The sequence below is a fragment of the Leuresthes tenuis genome, unplaced genomic scaffold (genome assembly GCF_036924035.1).
Source record: "Leuresthes tenuis unplaced genomic scaffold, fLeuTen1.0.hap1 SCAF_12, whole genome shotgun sequence".
Lineage (NCBI taxonomy): Eukaryota > Metazoa > Chordata > Actinopteri > Atheriniformes > Atherinopsidae > Leuresthes > Leuresthes tenuis.
The window spans coordinates 30,892,376-30,913,121 of record NW_027325366.1 but is presented as its reverse complement, the minus strand read 5'-3'; the positions used below and the strand labels follow the sequence as shown (position 1 = coordinate 30,913,121).

The window sequence follows — 20,746 nt, the reverse complement described above, 5'->3', positions numbered from 1 at the left end:
TCTCTCAGAACTGGTACAAGGAGGCCAACAAGAGCTTCATGCCCACTGGTTACTCCCTGTCCAGCGATACCCCTCTCATCAAGCAGGCCAAGAAGAACAGCGTTGTCAGCAGCAATGTAGGTTTTTCACCAAATTCTCAACAGAACTTAAGCTTTTGTTGCACTTACTGGTGTTGGGATGTAACTGAGTAGCACTTTTGCACCCGTCTGTGCAGGTGAAGTACAAGGAGGCCTACGAGATGACGAAGGCTAGGGCTTACACGCTTCATCCAGAGGGTGTCAACTTTGTGAATGCAAGGAAGGCTCACAACATCAGCAATGACGTAAGACAAAGCACTGCCCTCCTCATGCAACCAGAAGCATAATGCCTTCGATAATCGTGTTGTGACAACCTCGTGTCCGGCCTCTTTGCCTCCCCAGCGTCTCTATCGGGAGACATACCACAAGCAGAAGGACAAGATCCACACTACTTATGACACTCCTGATATCAAACAAGTCAAGATGAACCAAGTGAACCTCAGCGATGTACGTAACACTTTACACACATTTTCTGACACTCACACAGTTCATTTGTCTTGGTGGAAATGAAAGTATGTGCGTTTCATGCCACGCTCGTCTTCCCTTCGTGTCCCAGCTGTGCTACAGAGAGAAATACTACAACAACAGGGGCCAGCTGATCAACATGCCCATAACGCCCCAGCTCATGCACTGTCGCCATGTCAACGAGATCACCAGCGAGGTATGGTGAAAACATGCACAGGTTTTCCCACCGAAGCTCGGTTTTTGGTTAAAAATGTTTACTGAGATCATTTTGTGTTTTTAGCTGAGATACAAAGAGGATCTGATGTGGCTGAGAGGCGTCGGCTGCTTCTTGTACGACACCCCAGAGATGATCCACGTCCGCAATATCACCAAACTGAGGGTATGTGTTTCCTTTTGGATGGCACGCCCCTTTTTATGTGCACGTTCTACTTCCTCCAGTGGCTTCACTGTCTTTCACTTTTGCAGACAAACTATCCAGTGGATGCAAAGAAGAACCTGAGTAATTACACAGTGGTTCTGGATACTCCGGAGTACCAGCGTGTGACAGATCTGAAGACACACATGAGCAACGTGAGCACACTTTATCACACCAGGGTTTCGGGTTTTTCAGAAAAATGCAACAGATCTAGATTGATCTTTCTCTGCTAATCTCTTTTTCAGATGATCTACAAAGCTCAGAGCAAGGAGGACATGGCTAAGGTTACCTCCACTGTAGATTCTTTGGACATTCAGAGAGTCAAGTGGGCCCAGCAGCTGACTAACAAGGCGAGTTGAAACACGGCACTACTCACTGGATGCATTAAATGCACAGTGTGCATCTCTCTCAGTGTTGTAAACAGTGTGTTTTTTCCTACAGTACCTGTACACAGATCTGGCTGCTAGAGAGAGACCTCATTATACCGCAGAAAATGAAACTCCAAATATCCACCACGCCAGAAAGATGAAAATCGTCTACAGTGACGTGAGTCTTCCATTTCTGGTTATTTTAAGCTCAGTTATGAACATTACAAAACCTAACTCTCTTTGATTAAACTTCTGATGTGTTGAGTGTTTTTTTCTTCCCTCAGAACAAATATAAAGAGCAGTATGAGAAGATGAAGCACAGGTACACTGCCATTGCTGATACACCTCTCCTGGTCCGTTCAAAGAAAGCCTATCTGCAGTCCAGCGATGTGAGTATGCTCACTGAATAATTTATGATTAGGCCTATTAGGCCTATGCATTTGTGTGAGGTTCAGTGTGGGACAGTTTTCAGAGTGTTAGTTGAGAAAAATAGCTACTTATCAGTAATTCCAGCAATTAATAGTGAATCTTTGTCCCAAAAATGTTGTTGTTGGTTGAATTTGAACTTCTAACCGTATGATAAAAAACTAGATTTTACCTTTACCTGTCAGTAAGTAGCACTATACTTCTTTTGATTTGATTAGCATTTCACACTTGTTGTTCTTTGTGTCTTCAGCTGCGTTACAAGGAAACCTTTGAGCTCTCCAAGGGCCACTATCACACAGACAAGGATGCCCTGGACATCATCTGCCACCGCAAAGTCACCGATGACATCAGCGAGGTCAGCGACTGAAAGTAGCTGGTTCGCTATTGGCTGTGAATGTCGCCACGTTTCATTTGTGCTATTTCTCCATCCATCTCTAACCACAGGTGAAGTACAGAGAGAAGTATATCAACAGTCTGGGTACGTGGAAGTCCATCCCGGACCGCCCCGAGTTCTTCTTCAGCAAAATAGTGAACGAAAACGTCAGCAACGTGAGTACTCCTCACAGAAGGTAGATATTTGAGTTAAATCTTAAATAGAGAGTTAAACCTGTCTTTGCGTCTCTTTTCAGATCAAGTACAAGGAGGATCTGGAATGGCTGAGGGGTATTGGATGCTATGTGTGGGACACCCCCGAGTTGGTGCGGGCGGAGAAGAACAAGACGCTGTACAGTGAGGTGATTTATCCGTTCAGTTCACCGATTACACTGCCTGGGACTCAAATTGCTTAACAAGCTAGTGTTTTATGGTACCCGATGTTAACTTGATCTATATTTCTCATTTTGACTGCAGAGACTGTACAGATCTTCCTTTGAGAAGAACAGAGGCAACTTCAAGTACACTTGCGACTCTCCGTTCTTCCAGGCTGCAAAGAACGCCTCCGTTCTCATCAATGACGTGAGTCCTTTTTTACCTCGATTTACCACGATATTTTTATTGAATACAATTCAAACATGTTTTACTGAAGTTGTCAACCTCTTCTCTTTTGGATTCTCAGCTTTGAGGTAAAAAAAAAAGTGTAAATGCTTGATATTTTATTTAAGTTATTGCTTTAAATGTTTATTTTGTGTGTAATGATTGAAATGTTGTGTTTAAACTATGCTTCAACTTTCCTTCCTGTTCCCAAGAAGTCTCCTCACACAAATCAGGCGTTGTTGTCATGTTAGACATTTGTTTCTGACTACTTTCTGAAATTCTGAGCAGAGGCACTACAGAGCTAGTTTTGAGAAGAACAAGGATAAGTTCACCATAACTACAGAGGACCCTAGATACCAACTGGCCAGGGAGAACAGGAAGATGAGCCAGGTAAACGCCCTGGTTGTGCTGTCCGACCGGCCTGCCGACCCGGCCGCGACCTCCAGTCCGGTCCTCCAGACCTCTCACACTGGTGCATGAGGTTGTCGACAGACCTTTGGTGGTGGTCGTCGCATGGCTGTGATAGTCCCTTTGTCTCAGTCTCTCCTTCTTTTTGTTCCTCACAGGTTAAAGCGCCACTCAAATAGCAGCTGGAGTGCTATCTTGAGCGAGCATTACTCTCCTGCATCTGTTCCATCAGAGAGACAGTTTGATGTCCCTTTGTTAAAAGCCATATTTCTTAAAAACTCAGTCCCCAAACTTGATCATTTCTGTCACTCTGTGGGCACAGATGAGAATAAACAGCGCCGTCGTCACACTTGGACCTCCGGAGTTCTGCTCCAGTCTTCCCAGTGTTGCCTCTGTTTTTCATTCATGTTCTCAACTGTGGCATGCTGTGTGTGTGTATGTTGTGTGTGGACAGAAAATGTATAAAACCAGAGCAAAGGATCTGCTAAAGAGTGGCTGCAATGAGTTGCTCCGCCCTGACATCCTCACAGCCCTTTACCAGTCCACTGTGGGCAGCAAGGTAAACGGCCAGAGAGCAACTTCGATAACTGATCCATGTCCACAAACACCCAGAAAATTAACCATAGACGACAGATTACTTTTCCTCCCTGGTGTTTCTGGACAGGGTCTTATCACATCAAATAACCACCATGTCGATCATTCCACCCAACAGCGGTTTTAACTTCCACATCCTCCTCTTTCATGCTCTAATCTGTTCATCACTCATTATCACTGTCTCATTGATTAATGAAACTCTAACTCATCTTAAAATGCAGTCCAACAGTTTTCCAGCTGAGTAGATTGTCACGGACCGCAGGAGACAGGACACAAGTGCAGGGTCGGTTTCAAGGAAAGAATCTTTATTAATAATAAACAGGTTGAGGAGCTCCAAACAGAGCAAAACCAAGAGGCTGTGAAACTCCTCAACTGCACTCTCCTCAATAACTAAGTTTGAGGAGGATGCAGCTATGAAAATTATCAAAAATCAAAACTCTCTCCACTCTAGGAGGAAAACAGAAAAGATGAAAAGATAACAAAATAAACTTTCAGGCTCTCCTAATGAGGAGGACTTAAACAAAAGACGCTCTCAAAAAAAAACTGAGGCACTATGAGACTTTCTATTAAAAAAGCTCTCTTCTTCTAATGGAGGCTCTAAGAAACATTAACATTAAACCAAACAGAGCAACACTCCTCTAATGGAGGTTTCTATGGAAAGGTAACAACTAAAAATCACTCCAAACACACGGAGGAATAAAACCAGGCTATGAAACTTTCCGTGGCGTTAAACTAGAACTAAGGAATAAATGACAAAATAAAGATAGCTCTGCAGGAGAATCGCTCACTGCTCAAGGAGACAAGCCTGTGGAAAGGGAGCTAGAGTGCAGAACGAGGCAGATTACAAAACACCGGCACAAGACAAGGGAGACGCAGACTATTTGAGCTCAAGAGGAGCCAAGGGAAACAGGTGGAAACACTTTGGAATCAGGGAAGACAATCAGACACTTGACACAGGAGGAAGATACCTGAAACTAGAGGAGAGTTAGTGTTTTAAAATAAAACAGGAAATGACGAGACAAGAATCAAAACTTAAAAACGAGACATAGATGTGACAGAGAGACTTATCTAGAGTTAGAAAGACGAGCTTTCATTTGAGTTTTTACCTGTTGTAGATGTTTGTTCCCCGTAAGGTTTATTTTGAGTGTCCCGAGGCTCCAAATTACTTCACTTTCACCATCTTCTCCTTTGTAAAACCTCATTGAAGCTCCGTTATACTCCGTATCAGCTCCACCTTAAAGTCAGTGAGCAACAGATAGGATGGACTGCTGGTCACCGTGAACCACGAGGGCACCACAGGCTTTCATGACTAAAGTGGTAACACACGTCTTCATTTTCACCTGTAAATAACATCTTTGTGTTTGTGTGTTTCATAAAGCATGTTTTATGTACCCCTGCATGTTACCACTTCACTCACTACAGACACACTGTATCTTTTTATTATTAGACAGATGAGATGACATGCTACATGTAAGTTAAGTGATGTGATGTTAGTTTAGCTTTGATTTTGCCTGGAAACTATCCAAGAAAAAAGCTAAAGCGTAAAAACAACTGATATAAATTATAAGCAAGACAAGTTCTAGGAATAAATGTTAAAAAGTTATTACAGTGGCAGTTTGGTTATGAGTTACTCTGACTTTCTTGTGTCTACTCATCATCCTCATCCATCAGTGGAAGTACAGGGAGCAGTATGAACGTGCCAAAGGCAAGTTCACCTCCATCCTGGAGACTCCGGAGTACGAGGCCCACAGACGCAGCAAGAAGATCACCGACGTACGTTTCGCGTTTGTCTTCTTATTTTACACTTTTTTCCTGTTGAATTTTTAGTAACAATGTTGTTGCCTACATCTCAGATCATCTACAAGATGGAGTACAACAAGACCAAGGCCAAGGGTTACACCCTGCCTTATGACACTCCATACCAGCAGCACATGAAGAAAGTCAAGGACATCACCAGCAATGTGAGTCCCACTGCTGCACCCTGCACTTTTACACAGGCAAAAACAGGACAAAACTGTGTCTGACCATGTGTTTTTCCTTTGCAGCTGAAGTACAGAGAGGTTTATGAGAAGAGCAAGGCCCAGATCAACATGGATCCTGAGGCTCATGAAATCCGTGCTGCCAAAGAAGCCTACAAGAACATCAGCAATGTGAGCGACTTCAGTGACAGTATCAGGAAACGTTTTGCTTCTTTATGATTAAACTGAACCGGAAAAAAAAACTGGAATACTGATATAATGTTGCATTTCTTTCTATTTTCAGCTTGACTACAAGAAGAAGTACGAAGCAACCAAGAACAAGTGGATCTGGACAACTGACAGACCTGACTTCCTCAATCATGCCAAGAACACGTTGCAACAGAGTGATGTGAGTTGATGCTGCTTCTTCTTTGCATGTTTGATTTTTTTTGTTCTACATATCTACATGTTGCTCACACTTTTCTCATATTGTTTCACTCATAGGTTGAGTATAAGTATGACAAAGAGATGATGAAGGGCTGCGTGATACCCATCGCTGACGACAAGTACACCCTCCTGTGCAAGAAGAACGCCGAAATGGCCAGCAGTGTGGGTATTTCATTTCTTTATTAACGGCTGCAGATCTGAAAATGCGTTGCTCACCAAGATGTGCGCTTCCCCTCTCCAGGTGAAATACAAAGAGAAGTATGAAAAGGCAAAGGGCCACTATGTGCCTGTTCTGGACACTCCTCAGATTCTCCACGCCAAGGCTGTGCGCTCGCTGGTATCGGAGGTAAGAATCGATCAACGGAAAAGCGACCGATGTTTTTACACCCTGCAGCTAAGCCTCGTCTGTTGGAATAAGGTGTGTGAGACGGTAGGAGCGAGCAGAGTTATGACTTCCTTATGTTCTTCCTCAGAGCAAATACAAGGAGGCCAGTAAGAAGACCATGCAGTCGGGCTCTTTCACCACCCTCCCGGAGACTCGAGACACTGCCCACAGCAAGGAGGTCAAAAAGCTTATCAGCGAGGTAAAAGTGTAAAACATCTCTTATATCAGGGGTGTCAAACTCAAATTTTAAATTTAACAAACTTGTTGGGTTCCAAACTTTTAATATGGAACCCAACAAGTTTTGATTTAACAATGAATACTGAACAAGCAAGGATTATATAACTTTAAAGTCCAGGCGTGCAAAATTTAGTTGCTAATAATAATAATAAAAACATATCAATGGCATATTAAATTAAATTAAAATAAAAATGTAATGCCTCCTTTCTGTTTGCAGCCTTCTGAGGTAAATGTCAAAATTAGCTTCTTACACAGGCTAATAAATGTGAAAATAAAATAACATAAACCTCTTTTCATCTCCTTTACTTTCTGGCTCCTTTGAGCTGAGTCCAGGTCCTTATATTTGTCCAGATGTTTCGTTTCATAGTGTCGTCTAATATTATATCCTTAGTTACTCCTTAGTTACTCCTTAGTTACTCCTTAGTTACTGACGCATTGGCTCCACAAACAAGACAAACAGGTCTGTCTTTTACATAAACAGATATTCTGTCTCCCACCTGTTCAGAAAAGTTGTATTTTCTGCCTTTCTTTTGGCCATTTTTTGGTAGGTAACAGTGACAGCTGTGGTTTGAGGTCGAAGTCTGGGGGAGAGGCACGGGGCTTTCAGACGAAGGAGTGCGCAAAAAGACCGCCGGTATAGACGCTACTGACACAGAGGAGGGGGCGTATCTGCCTCTGTCCTAATTGACCCGCCAAAACAACAGCAGAGCATTATGGGATTTGTAGTATAAGCGGTGAATGCGCTGCCGCCGTATAATACTGGCGGGCCAGCTCTAATATTAATTTGAAATTGCCTCGCGGGCCAAATATAATTACACTGCGGGCCAAATTTGGCCCACGGGCCAGAGTTTGACACCTATGGCTTATATGCAGCTGCTCTCATCTCGCTATCCTCTCTCCACAGAAACAGTACAAAGCAAAGTTTGAGAAGGAAAAGGGAAAGTCGGTGTACAACAACATGACTGTACCGCCTGATGTTCAGCATGCCATGGACGTGGCTAAGAGTCAGAGCAATGTGAGTTATCTAATCCGTGATGTTTGAGTGACAGTGATGGGTTTTCTTTATCTTTAGATAAAGTTTTGGCATGTACTATACTCTGTCTGCTCCTTTGCACGACTCCACAGATTGCCTACAAGAAAGATGCCAAAGCTGGCCTGCACTACACTACCGTAGCTGACCGTCCTGACATCAAGAAGGCCACCCAGGCTACTAAACTTATCAGCCAGGTAACCACTGAACGTAGGCAGAGAGCTAGTTCAAAGAAGAAAGGAGGCAACAGAGTTTGGTTGGTTTCGACTGGTGATTAGATGTGGATTCATGGTTAAGTGATGGAGGAAAGGGGTAGAAGAGGAGTCTACATGATGTGTGGTGTATTTAGGAGAGGAATCTACATGATGTGTGGTGTATTTAGGAGAGGAATCTACATGATGTGTGGTGTATTTAGGAGAGGAATCTACATGATGTGTGGTGTATTTAGGAGAGGAATCTACATGATGTGTGGTGTATTTAGGAGATGGCAGACGTCTGATGAGGCGTCGGAGAAGAGTGGAGGAGATGGGTTGTGAGTGAGAAGGGAGAAGATCTTCTTTTCTGAAAATAGCTTAACTGTCATTTGTTGGTTAAAGTATCATCTAACAGTGAAATTGTTAGGACAACCATCTCCAATGCTGTTCGCCCACTATCTACGGACAAATGCATCCAAGTCATCCAAACTATGTTAAGTGTGGAGAACAAAACAACTAACTGCAGAAATCTTTGTTATTTATCATTTAAAAGCCACAATAGTCTATCACTTTGCCCCCAAACTTCCTGTTTTTGCTTGTTTGACGGGGTTGATTCACATCTTTTTACCTGTGTGATAACCAGGATCTTCTATTTCTCTTCTGTATACCCTCATAGCAGCTCTCACAACCACTGATTCCTTCGATCCTTCTTTTTCCATGTCCCCCTCTGAACAATACTCCTCTTTTACGTGATTTTTTTTGGGGCAGAAAGTATCCCAAACAGTTCATTGCTGTTTCTAAGGAAAATTAAATAGGACTAATCACTCAGAAAAATTATTAGGTACCAACAAAACAAGCAAAGAAGAAACACAGATATGACAAATCGCCATGACCCCCCAAAGTCCACCATCTACGAAGCCAAATCCATTTAGGAAATGTTTGTTCCTGTCAATGCTTTGACTGAACACAGCATACCACGTACCCATCAGTGTAGTTTGTGTGCATTCTGCTGATTTCTTCTTTGGTTTGTGTGCATTCTGCTGATTTCTTCTTTGGTTTGTGTGCATTCTGCTGATTTCTTCTTTGGTTTGTGTGCATTCTGCTGATTTCTTCTTTGGTTTGTGTGCATTCTGCTGATTTCTTCTTTGGTCTCGCGTACATCAGGTTGGCTACCGTGAAAAGGCCCGTGAAGAAGCCAGCCGTGGAGGTTCTCTGGCCCACCGCCCGGACATCGCTTTGGCTACTCATGTGTCCCAGCTGACCAGCCAGGTACAACAAAACCAAATAAAGCACCTGTCCCTGGACATTTTGGGTACAGCCGAGTTGTTTTTGCAATTATCTGGAAAAAACTTTCCCACATTTGATAAGTGGAATCGGTCAGTGGCAGCCACATTAGACCAGCTGCTTCTAGCTAATATCTGCAGACGAGTGTCGCTGGAGTAGATGCTTAACAGCTGCTCTGTTGGCCTAATGGCAGAACTAGCAGCTCTTCCATATCGCTTCATCTGTCATCCTGCATTATAATCCATGTCTTTGTGACTTCATGAAAGAACTTGTACATGTTTAACTGCTCATATCACTGCATATGTCCCTCCATCTTTAAACCTCTCTTCCTCCATCACTCTACTCTGTCCTCTCCTCTCTACTTCCATAACGTCCTTGCCTTTGTATTCTCATCCCTCGATCTCACTGCGCTTTGTAGGTGGAGGCCAAGCCCTCCTTCCATGGAGCAGCTTCCTATGATACCCCCCTGATGCGCCACATTAAGAAAATGAGTGCGGTGACTAGTGATGTAAGGAGGCTCATGGCCTGAAACTAAAAGGCTGCTGCTGCTTGTTTGTCCCCTCTGTCTCTCTCTGTCAGCATCCTATAAACCCACAAACTGACTGAATACAGAGTTGTGAGCCTTTCAAACGACAAGGAGCTAAGGATTGCATCCAGATTATGATATCAGGACATCGCTTTTATTTGTCCTGCAGTTTGTTTGTGTGCATACTCCTTTTTTGTCCTTTGCTGAAAAACTAGGGCTAATTGCTATGCATAGACAACTGCATTAGCTGCACTGATGTTAATGCTGTATGTTTATATTCTTATCATTTGAAAACTTTGTTTGCATGATACCTCAGTCAGCATATCTGTTTGTGGACATGCACAGGAAAAAAGATCATGTGCATGTCCACTAGTGATCTATGAAGTGAACACTAGAGGGCAGCATAGCTTCATGAGTTTCCCTCTCAACAGTAAAAAATGAAGTTCTTCTTATTATATGTGCATGTTTTGGTCTAACTCACTTTTTGATTTTCTTACTGTGTCTGGATTATTCCAAAGTTAAAAGGATTATGATTACAACCTCTCATCAATGTTTACTTTGTTATCCGTGGATCACAGAATGCTGCATTCAGTCGTCTTCACACTGAAATGCATTTTGTTTGAGCTGATCAAAGGTAGAGAGCTTAAAACTGAAGAATAAATCTTCCAAAAATACAGCCAGAAGTGATTATGGGAGAAACGGTTTTAATAACACATCTATTTCTCAGTTACTTTCAGAGCCGAAAACAAAATGGCGATTGGGTTGATTCAGTGAAATACAATCCGTGACATTAATTCTAATGTCAGGTTTGAATCTTAAAGAAATGTTGAACAGGACCGAATGGCGTCCCCACAGCAAACTATATGGAAATGTGCACAACTCTGATGATATGTGGAGAAGTTACGACTGACATGTTAAAAGCTGTGTGTCCAGGGATAACAAAACAAGGAATACGCTGCCGCTGTCTTTTCTTCTCAGTCCTGGAACGAAACTGCAGATGTGAACACCTGCTGTCATCTTGGATTAATCGACACAGTGACTGCTGAATGAAAACAGATGCATGGGAAAATAATCATGTTTAGAAGATAAAAAGTACTGAGAAAAGAATAGAGATTAAAGTTCATGTGCATGTTCCAAGAGAAAGAAAAACATCTCAATATCATTCACTAATCCCTTTGCATACAGAGTTATTTCCACTGTGCTGGAGTCTGTAAATCTGTGGCTGGTCTCCCTTATGTAAATGATTATATTCACTGTTGCTTGCATCCTGCCCTTTTTAGGTGAAGTACAAGGAGAAGTTTGATAAGGAGATGAAAGGAAAGAGACCACAATATGATATGAAGGAGAGTAAGATTTACAAGACTCTGAAGGATGCCAATGAACTGGCTAGTGAGGTGAGTGCTCACGAAGCTGATCCCTTTAATGAGACTTTTTCCTACTAAACTTAACGAAGCATAGAAGTTACAGATGTTCTTCAACACCTGCTTGCAGTTTGAAGGTCTGTTGAATCCAACCACTTAAGCAGAAAACACCTTCAAAATATAAAGTTAGCATAAAATATACAAAAACTTAACTTGATATTTAAAAAAAATGCACTTCTAATCACTTGTTGTGTTCATTTTTGGTCTATTTGTTATCAAAATTGTGCTAAATCTACCAAGCTGAGCTTCATGGGTGTAGTGAGGCCTCTGTTTATCTGTTTATTTCTGTCATTGTTTTCCTTAAAAATGCTTTTCTCAGGTTGCAAAACGCCTTTCATCAAACATCTGAGTCATTTGTATTCATAATTGCTGTGTCGTCTGTTCATAAAACCCACAGGTGAAGTACAAGGGTGACCTGAAGAAGCTCCACAAACCCGTGACCGACATGGCCGAGTCTCTGTCCATGCAGCACAACCTGAGCACCAGCAAACTGTCCAGCGACGTAAGCCATCATCATCCTTTAACCCTCTCATGCTCTCATCCAGGCAGCTGCTGTGAGTCAGTCCAACTTCAGTGCACCCTTTGTGGTCCATTGAAATAGGCCTGAACTCCACTGATCATCTCATGGATTTATGCACTAAGCTCCATCATTTATAAATCCATTATCCCATGACCTCATCTGGTAGTGATCCTTAGCTTTGACCCTCTCATAACGTCACCTTATTTAACTTCTAATGCTTCACTTTTTCCTCCTGTAGTTTGGACAGAAGTACTCTTTTATTAATGATCACTTAACACAAACCTCCCATTCTTCTCCACCTATTTCCACCTTAATTCTAACGACCCATTTTAATGAAATATTACAGTTAGTGTTTTTCTTTTCTGTGACAAAATCCAAGGCATTTTGTGCTGTCTAATGTATAAGACTAAACCCCAGACAGCAACTCTTCTTCATTCGCTGTACTGAGCTGTCTTACTTTACTGGGAACGTCCTGTAGTACCGCTACAAGAGGAAATTTGAGGAGAGTAAGGGTCACTACCACATGATTCCTGACACACCAGAACAGCTCCATCTCAAGGAGGCTTCTGAACTTCAGAGCAACGTAAGTGGTGCAGACTCTGAGGGTCAAAAAGCACTTCTGTGGGCTTCCACTGTTCACCACTTTCTTGTCACACTGATGTACGTAAGCGTCGGCAGATGCTCGCTCACTCCAGCTGGAAGAGTAGGAGGACACATAACTTAGCTTTGAGCTAACTTAAACAGAAACTGTGTGTTTGATGGAAGAAAGAAACAGCAGAACTTGAATTAAATCCAAAGATTTTACAATAAGGAAGCTAAAAAGAAAACTATATATGCATTAAGTCATATGACCATACAGGGCTTTGCAAGCTTCTGCCTATTCGCCCTCAAAAATATGTTAATATATAAAAATATATAGTATAGAGTTTAGGGATTTTGCAGTGCATTTATGTTCTCTCTGGGCTTACATATCAGTTTATGTATAAAAACACTGAAACACGCCTGAGTTCTCCATAAAACTGCTTCCTTTTCACATCTGTTCACATTTAACTTTGATAATTATGAATTTTGTTTTTAGTGATATGTGGCTTTACCTCAAACTCGTTGCTTCTACATTTTACAGAAACATTTAACCTCTTTTTTTTATACCAAATAATTCATAAACATGAAGCAAAGTCAGTGATTTACAATAAAAGCCAAAGGTTTTTCCGTTTCTTCAGAGACTGAGAAATAAAAGGTTGACTCCAGTTAAACCTTAGATCTAAATGGGTCATACAACCCAATCATATCTCACAATATATACACAAGTATGTGATGTACCTGCATCATTTGTCTTAAACTTTCTACTGAAACCTGCTGACGTTGCATTTGTGTGGCCCATTCCAGGTTAAATACAAGGAGAAGTATGAGAAGGAGAGGGGAAAACCCATGCTGGACTTTGAGACTCCCACATACGTGACTGCTAAGGAGGCCCAGCACATGCAGAGCCAGGTAGATACTCTGTTTTTCATATATGGACTATAAATGGCAGCGGGCGCAGGCTTCTGTTCAGATATAAAGACTCATAAAGACCTCCTTACGCCTGTGTTGTATCGCCTCCTGCTTTATGTTGTTATGTGTGCTGGATGTCATGTAATTGTTTATATCCTCTGACGATATGTCAGATTATGTTTGAAAATACATTTTACCGTATCTCAGAGGCTAGTTTACTCCATGAAGACCGTAGTCTCACGGCAAAATGTGAAATAGACACAAAAACATAGTTCTACATCTACTGTCGCTTCACATTTAACGGCAGAAAAAGTCCACGGTTGAGGTGGGGATGGAAGATGGTGCTACACACAACTGACAAGCTAAAAGTTTTAGTATTTATTTACCAGTGACTTTACTTCAGACCCGGGTCGGGAATGAGGTTCTTCCCCCCAGTGGAAGAGTTCAAGTATCTCGGGGTCTTGTTCACAGTGAGGGACGAATGGAGCGGGAGGTTGACGGTGGATCGGTGCAGCGTCTGCAGTGTTGCTGCACCGACCCGTCGCTGTGAGGAAGGAGCTGAGCCAGAAGGTGAAGCTCTCTATTTACTGGTCAATCTACGTTCCCATCCTCACCTATGGTCACGAGTTGTGGGTAGAGACCGAAAGAACGAGATCGCGAATACAAGCGGCCGAAATGGGCTTCCTCCGCAGGGTGTCTGGTCTCTCCCTTAGAGATAGGGTGAGAAGCTCAGTCATCCGGGAGGGGCTCGGAGTAGAACCGCTGCTCCTCCGCATTGAGAGGAGTCAGATGAGGTGGCATCTGGTTAGGATGCCCCCTGGACGCCTCCCTGGTGAGGTGTTTCAGGCACATCCCACTGGGAGGAGACCCCGAGGAAGACCCAGGACACGTTGGAGAGACTATGTCTCTCGGCTGGTCTGGGAACGCCTCGGGGTCCCCCCGGAGGAGCTGGAGGAAGTGGCCGGGGACAGGGACGAAGATGATGGATGGATGGGTGGGTGGATGGATGGATGAATGAATGAATGGATGAATGAATGGATGGATGGGTGGATGGATGGATGGATGGGTGGATGGATGGGTGGATGGATGGGTGAATGGATGGATGAATGGATGAATGGATGGATGGATGGATGGATGGATGAATGAATGGATGGATGGATGGATGAATGAATGGATGGATGGAGGGATGGATGAATGAATGGGTGGGTGGATGGATGGACTGATGGAAGGATGGAGGGATGGATGGATGGGTGGGTGGATGGATGGATGGGTGGATGAATGGATGGACTTTACTTCACCGTATCATCACCGTTTTACACATGATATTATTATTATAAAGCACTTGGTTAGGCTTAAGTATTTAAAAACGAGGAGGTCAGAGTTCAGAAAACATCACAACAGATATTGTAATAGATTACTGGCTGCCCGATCATGCATCCTACTGAAACACATTCATTTTAAAGTCGTACTGGGTGGCATGAAGGAAATCAGCACAAAGTTTGGTGATTATATCCCATTTTGCCGTGAGATCGGGCTCCATTTCTTGAATTAGATTCTCGTGACTTTTCATTCCGATCCAGCTGTTCTTCGAATATAAACTAGCAGAGAGCAGTGTAAAATGTATTGGGATTAAATTTACCCGGTGGCCTGAACAGTGTTACACTGTCACAGCGCAGTCTTCTCTGCATGATGCTGGGAAGGCAAAGGTAAAGCACAACCTGGAGTACAGATCTCTGGTGAGGCTGATTACAGCCAGCTTGTAATTAATAACTCATCAATAGCGGAGTTCTTTTCTCATGATTCCTGCACTATATATGCATTCAATAGAGAAACGGGTGTCATTGGGCCGCTGTAACTGCATTTTGAACCAGCGCTGCTTGCATGTGGATGTCTGAGCTCTTGTCTGTCCCTTGTCTTATCTTTGCCGCCAATAGAAAGACTATAAGAGGGACTTTGAGGAGTACATGAGGGGAAAGAACCTCTCAGGCTTGGAGGTCACCCCTGCCATGATTCATGTCAGACACGCCACCAAAATAGCCAGTGAGGTAACTAAAGGACAATTTATCCCATCAATCTCCCCCATTTACATCACCCATCCTTTATAATCATACTAAGACCAGGTTACAACCACAGTCCCTCCTTCTATTCACCACTTCTTATCTTGTAAGTCTTTCCTTCCCATTTTTGCTCTCTATGAGCCTTCCTACTGCTGTTTAGTTGAGGTTATTGCATGCTTTACAACACAGCCCTGAACTAATAATGACGCAACATTTATCCACTTCCCATCCACTGCATGTTTTGAGGTAAAGCAGCTTCTGCATATTATTGAATTTTAGTGTACTCAGTGCCATCTTGAACCATTTATTTCACCATCAACCTCTCGTCTTTATGTAGCAATAGCCTGTGAACATGCATGCAACAGTGTTTTCAGTAAAATTCTGACTTGTTTCTTGTTGTTTTGATATTGTCTTTCATGCTTTATCTGATAAAATGTGATCCATCTTGTCTTTTATTAGGAATCCTGCCAAAGTCATCAATATCCTTACATTTTCTGTAAAAATCTCATTGACTGTTTACAAATAAGAATAGACAAGGTTTATTTTAACGAAGATTTGATGACTTTGAGCTTTGATGGCAAGCAGCAGAGCTTGCCCACTGTATTGTCTGTTTGCACTTGGCCTGGCCTGCCTGTTTGCCCTTCTCTGCAGTCTCTCTGTTCTTCTTCCGTCGTGTAGAAAGAGTACAGGAAGGATCTAGAGGAGGGAGTGAAGGGTAAAGGGCTAACTGTACTGGAGCAAACTCCGGAGCTTTTGAGAGCAAAGAATGCTACTCAAATCCTGTGTGAGGTATGACTCACTGAGAGGTGATGAGAGTAGCATCACACTCTCATCCGAGTGACTTCCCTTATTCCTGCTGTTGGTGAATCCTCTTCCCTCCTAACAATGCTTCATCATCATACTAAAAGGGTTTTCATCTAGTTTTTGCTTCATGACATCACTAATTTCCCAGCATCGTTCTCGTTGTGGTGTTTATGAAATGTTATCATTTGCATACTTTAACCTGTTTAGTTGTCCCATCATTTTCTCTTGTACTTATTCTACTTTGTGTCTAACAAACTCACAGGAAATCAACCTCAAATATGCACAAAGCAGCTTACTTTGACTATTTTTCTGATTGAACTTGTTGCATTTGGGGAACAATAAAAAGTCTATTTTGTTAAAATATACTGTGGGTGATTTTGAGGTTGATTTTAAGAATAAAAGAAACATGTAGAGTAGCTTAGTCTTTTTTTTTTGATAATATAAATTAGCTTTAATATGCTTTCATTAACTGCTGACTACTATTGTTTTATTTTTCAGTTTTGAGAGGAGCTTCACACACATTCTGCTGTCCAATTATCATATCTGTTCCTCAAAAAAGATTAAAATATCCCTAATTCATGCTAACATGCTCTGTTCCCTATTCCCTTAGGGGTTTTGATTTTGCAGCCCTCTTCAAAATGAATGAGCAGAAATCCCGCTGTTTATCATAACCTGCTTAGCTAACAAACATGGCTTATTATGTGTAACTACTTTTTACGTTTACAGAGAGAGTACAAGAAGTCACTGGAGCAGGAGATCAAGGGAAAGGGAATGTTGGCTTTGGCGACAGACACTCCGGACTTCATGAGAGCCAGGAATGCTACTGACATCCTCAGTCAGGTCTGAATCTTATGGCGTTATCAGGTTGTTTGAGGCTGTCAGTATATGGCAGAGAAACTGCAAGAGCTACATCTCAGACTCTACAGGCCTCAGTTAGCATGTTAAAGGTTAAAGGTCATGACAGCACAGTTAGAAAAAGACTGAACAAGGATGGCTTGTTTGGAAGGGCTGCAGGAGAAAGCCTCTTCTCTCTAAAAAGAACATGGCAGCACAGCTTAGGTTTGCAAAGCTGCATCTGAACAAAGCTCAAGACTTCTGGAACAATGTCCTTTGGACAGACCAGAGCAAAGTGGAGATGTTTGGTCATAATGCACAGCAGCACGTTTGGAGGAAACCAAACACAGCATATCAGCACAAACACCTCATACCAGCTGTCAAGCACGGTGGTGGAGGGCTGATGATCTGGGCTGGTTCTGCAGCCACAGGACCTGGGCACCTTGCAGTCATTGAGTCCACCATGAACTCCTCTGGATACCAAAGTATTCTAGAGTCAGATGTGAGGCCATCTGTCCCACAGCTAAAGCTGGGCTGAAACTGGCTCATCAGCAGGACAAAGATCCCAAACACAGCAGCAGATCTACAGCAGAATGTGGGAAAAAGAAAAGAATCAAGGTGTTGCAATGGTCCAGTCAGAGTCCAGACCTCAGCCTGACTGAAATGCTGTGGTGGGACCTTAAGAGAGCTGTGCAGAAACCAATGCTGCAAACCTCAATGAGCTGAAGCAACCCTGGAGAGAAGAGTGGGACAAAAACAACAACTTCAAGTTGTTGCTGCTAAAGATTTAAATAGGTTCTCCTACAAGCTGCTGGATCATGGGGTTCACTTAGTTTTTCACACAACATTTCTGCATTTTGGCTTAGTTTTGAAACATAACTGATGAGCCAGTGTAATACATCATGTGTTGTTGTTAATCTGAGGCTGTATTTAGCTTCTATTCAGACCCAGTGAGAACCAATTGTTCTTTTAGGTTCTGACTTAAAGCCTCAGAGGTGCAACAGATTGAACTTTCACTCGATTGTATGTTTTTAGTTGCAGTTAATAACAGAATCAGTGCAGACTGACGCTTTTTGTTCGGCAGACTAAGTACAAGCAGACCGCTGAAATGGACAGAGCGAGCTACACAACCGTCATCGACACCCCCGACATCATCCACGCCCAGCAGATGAGGAACATTGTCAGCCAGGTGGATCATTGAAACAAACCTTTCACCACACTCTGGCACTAGATACCAAAGGAGTTTTTATTTCAGCTGAGGCGAAGCTAATTGTGTGTGTTGTTCAAACAGAAAAAGTACAAAGAGGAGGCTGAGAAGACGATGTCTCACTACGTCCCGGTTCTGGACACTCCTGAGATGCAGAGAGTCCGTGAGAACCAGAGGAACTTCAGCACTGTAAGTGACAAAAGAACGACTTATGGGTCAGTTTGTTTTGCTGTAAGAATCCAGAGGTCCTTCCTTTGTCTGGTGGGTTTGTGTGTGTCTCTGTCTGCTGTAAGATATCATCTTCAATACTTTACAGTTTTGTACCGTTAGTCCAGTGTCTTTTGTGCTGTGTCGGCTCCACTGAAGTGTTTTGTGCTTAAAACAGTGTATAAGTGCAGAATATAAGGCAGATTTTTTTTCCTTCCCTCGAGTATGTTCTCCTCTCTTTCACTCCTCCGTCACTGTGAAACATTTTAACTGTACTCTTGTTTTTCTCCTTGTAGCATCAGTACCAGATTGACCTAAAAAACATAAAGGGCAAAGTGTCTGCCGTAAAGGACACTCCTGAAATCCTTCGCGTTAAAGAAAATACAAAGAATTTCAGCTCGGTATTTACTCCGTAATGCTCTTGAATAACAACCTTATTTTCTTTGGTTTAATTTCTCTGGTTTGTCTTCTGGTTTGTCATTTTTAACAACCTCTCATTCCTTTGGAGAAAGTCACATTTTTATAGACTTTTTTTTAGACCCGCAGCATTTTAATCGATGCAACTAACTCTTGAACATTCGTCCTGTAGTGTAACTTTACAGAGTGCAGAGCTTGTGTGTTGTAAAATGTTTAGTTCATAGTATCTTATTGTGTGTCCCTTTCTTCCCTCTTTGTTTAATTTGTGCTCTCAGGGTGTTTTTTTTTTTAACAGAACCAAGTAAAAAGTTGTAATTAAATCAAACACCTTCCTCTGATTATCCAAGAGTAGAAATCAGGCTAATCACTGGTTCCTGCTTTCATTCCTCATCCACACAAAGATTCTTTACAAAGAGGATTTGGGAGGAGGAACTCCTTTACCCGAGACTCCTGAGATGAAGAGAGTTAAACGTAACCAGCGGAACATTAGCACGGTACTCCACTGAGTGACCTTGGCCTCCATCATCTCCTCAACCTCAATCCTTCCTCCATATTCCCCGACTGACCCGTTTCCAAGAATAAATAATCTCTTCTAATGACTTTGCTAAAAGTTTTAGTTTATTTGGTTTATTTTCTACTAATTATAAGATGCTAGTAGAAACTGGTAAAAGTCAGTGTTAACAGCTTAGATGCAGATTCTTCTCAGTTAATCTTTACTTCTGCAAGATAACCACTTACTTACACTAAATAGCCAAAAGTGTGTGTCCACCTGCTGTACTTTTTGTACTCTGGGCTTATGGATTTGTGCCCAGATAGCACCAGAGCTGTTTGTCAGTCGTTCTTACCGAGCAGAAAGTATATGAAGCCACATGCTGCTCTGAGCCCTACAAGCTAGAAAATCTCTGTGAGGACACCAGCAGCACTTTTTTCAGGCAACCAATCACAGAGAAATGCCCATTTGTTGGAGCGGATTGGTCAGAGAATGACATTTGATGGTAAAGATATTGATAATAGAGTGGCAACAAAGCTGTTAAACAGGCCTGGAACTGGACTCCTTCTTATAGAGCTCACACTTGCACAAGAATATGATATCCATAGTACTGCTGTCTCTGGTGGATGGATCTCTCTTTGGACCATGGCTGTCAGAAACAGGCAGCCATCTTTCTTTTGGCGCATGTGATGGAAAAACTATGTTAAAGGAATAAGAGACTCACACACAGCATCAAAGCTGGTTTATCATAAAAAAAGTGGTGAGAGTGGAGATATTATTGTTGTAGAACCTTTAAAAAGCCCTGAAATCGAGCGTATTTGATTAAACTCCAACAGGAAGCGCTCACAGGCTCCCTGCCAGCACTTTTCAGCCAGAGAAAAGCACGATGTGGACACGGGCAACTTGTGCTCTTTTTCTGGATTTGAGTAAACCTCGTATTTCCAGATAATAGAAATGCAGGCAGAGACAGTTACGGTTCATTTTGAGGCTCTATTGAGCCCCTGAGGACACCCCCCCATCCCCACCTTGTAGATAGACTGGATCCCTGACTTAGATATATAAGTTATATCTGTATGTGCACACTTTTGGCCATGTAGTGTAAATAAATCTGGTCTCCACTTTGACACCTGCCCGTCACTTTAAAGGCACTTATTATGAATCATGATCCATTTCATTTAAACCTCAAAGTAATAAACTAAATTCAGAATCATCCATTTTGTAAACCAACAGCATATTTTACATTATTACCGCCAACATACCCAAACCAACCAGTGAATAACCTTTTATCATCTGCGACTTTAAGTGTATTCGGCTGTTATGTTCACCATACCGTGATGTCTCATTCTGTCCCTGTGTGACGTTTACAACGGGCAGATACAGTACAAGGAATCTGTGGGTCAAGGCACTGCCATACCAGATCTCCCTGAGGTGAAGCGGGTCCGAGAAACCCAGAAGAATATCAGTCTGGTAGAGGAAAAGATCTGCAGTGACCCTCCTTCATAATCATTCCCC

General features: G+C 42.5%; 1 protein-coding gene across 4 annotated transcripts in view; it reads left to right on the top strand.

The window, feature by feature from the left end:
* Positions 1-20,746, top strand: part of neb (nebulin) — a 59,754-nt gene that overhangs the window by 32,879 nt on the left and 6,129 nt on the right. For 3 of the 4 annotated variants that reach the window (XM_072397484.1, XM_072397486.1, XM_072397485.1), the window contains 36 exons: positions 9-116; positions 215-322; positions 420-524; positions 634-738; positions 823-921; positions 1,008-1,112; positions 1,203-1,307; positions 1,399-1,503; positions 1,610-1,714; positions 2,002-2,106; positions 2,196-2,300; positions 2,381-2,485; positions 2,601-2,705; positions 3,586-3,690; positions 5,397-5,498; positions 5,579-5,686; positions 5,771-5,875; positions 5,988-6,092; positions 6,188-6,292; positions 6,372-6,476; positions 6,604-6,714; positions 7,657-7,767; positions 7,878-7,979; positions 9,141-9,245; positions 11,067-11,180; positions 11,605-11,709; positions 12,206-12,310; positions 13,114-13,218; positions 15,153-15,263; positions 15,954-16,064; positions 16,806-16,919; positions 17,998-18,102; positions 18,205-18,309; positions 18,624-18,728; positions 19,146-19,238; positions 20,609-20,701. In XM_072397484.1, coding sequence (XP_072253585.1) covers positions 9-116; positions 215-322; positions 420-524; positions 634-738; positions 823-921; positions 1,008-1,112; positions 1,203-1,307; positions 1,399-1,503; positions 1,610-1,714; positions 2,002-2,106; positions 2,196-2,300; positions 2,381-2,485; positions 2,601-2,705; positions 3,586-3,690; positions 5,397-5,498; positions 5,579-5,686; positions 5,771-5,875; positions 5,988-6,092; positions 6,188-6,292; positions 6,372-6,476; positions 6,604-6,714; positions 7,657-7,767; positions 7,878-7,979; positions 9,141-9,245; positions 11,067-11,180; positions 11,605-11,709; positions 12,206-12,310; positions 13,114-13,218; positions 15,153-15,263; positions 15,954-16,064; positions 16,806-16,919; positions 17,998-18,102; positions 18,205-18,309; positions 18,624-18,728; positions 19,146-19,238; positions 20,609-20,701 — 3,795 coding nt within the window. Of the gene's footprint in view, positions 1-8; positions 117-214; positions 323-419; positions 525-633; positions 739-822; positions 922-1,007; positions 1,113-1,202; positions 1,308-1,398; positions 1,504-1,609; positions 1,715-2,001; positions 2,107-2,195; positions 2,301-2,380; positions 2,486-2,600; positions 2,706-3,011; positions 3,114-3,585; positions 3,691-5,396; positions 5,499-5,578; positions 5,687-5,770; positions 5,876-5,987; positions 6,093-6,187; positions 6,293-6,371; positions 6,477-6,603; positions 6,715-7,656; positions 7,768-7,877; positions 7,980-9,140; positions 9,246-11,066; positions 11,181-11,604; positions 11,710-12,205; positions 12,311-13,113; positions 13,219-15,152; positions 15,264-15,953; positions 16,065-16,805; positions 16,920-17,997; positions 18,103-18,204; positions 18,310-18,623; positions 18,729-19,145; positions 19,239-20,608; positions 20,702-20,746 lie in introns of all 4 variants that reach the window. The other variant, XM_072397487.1, reaches the window with a different exon arrangement.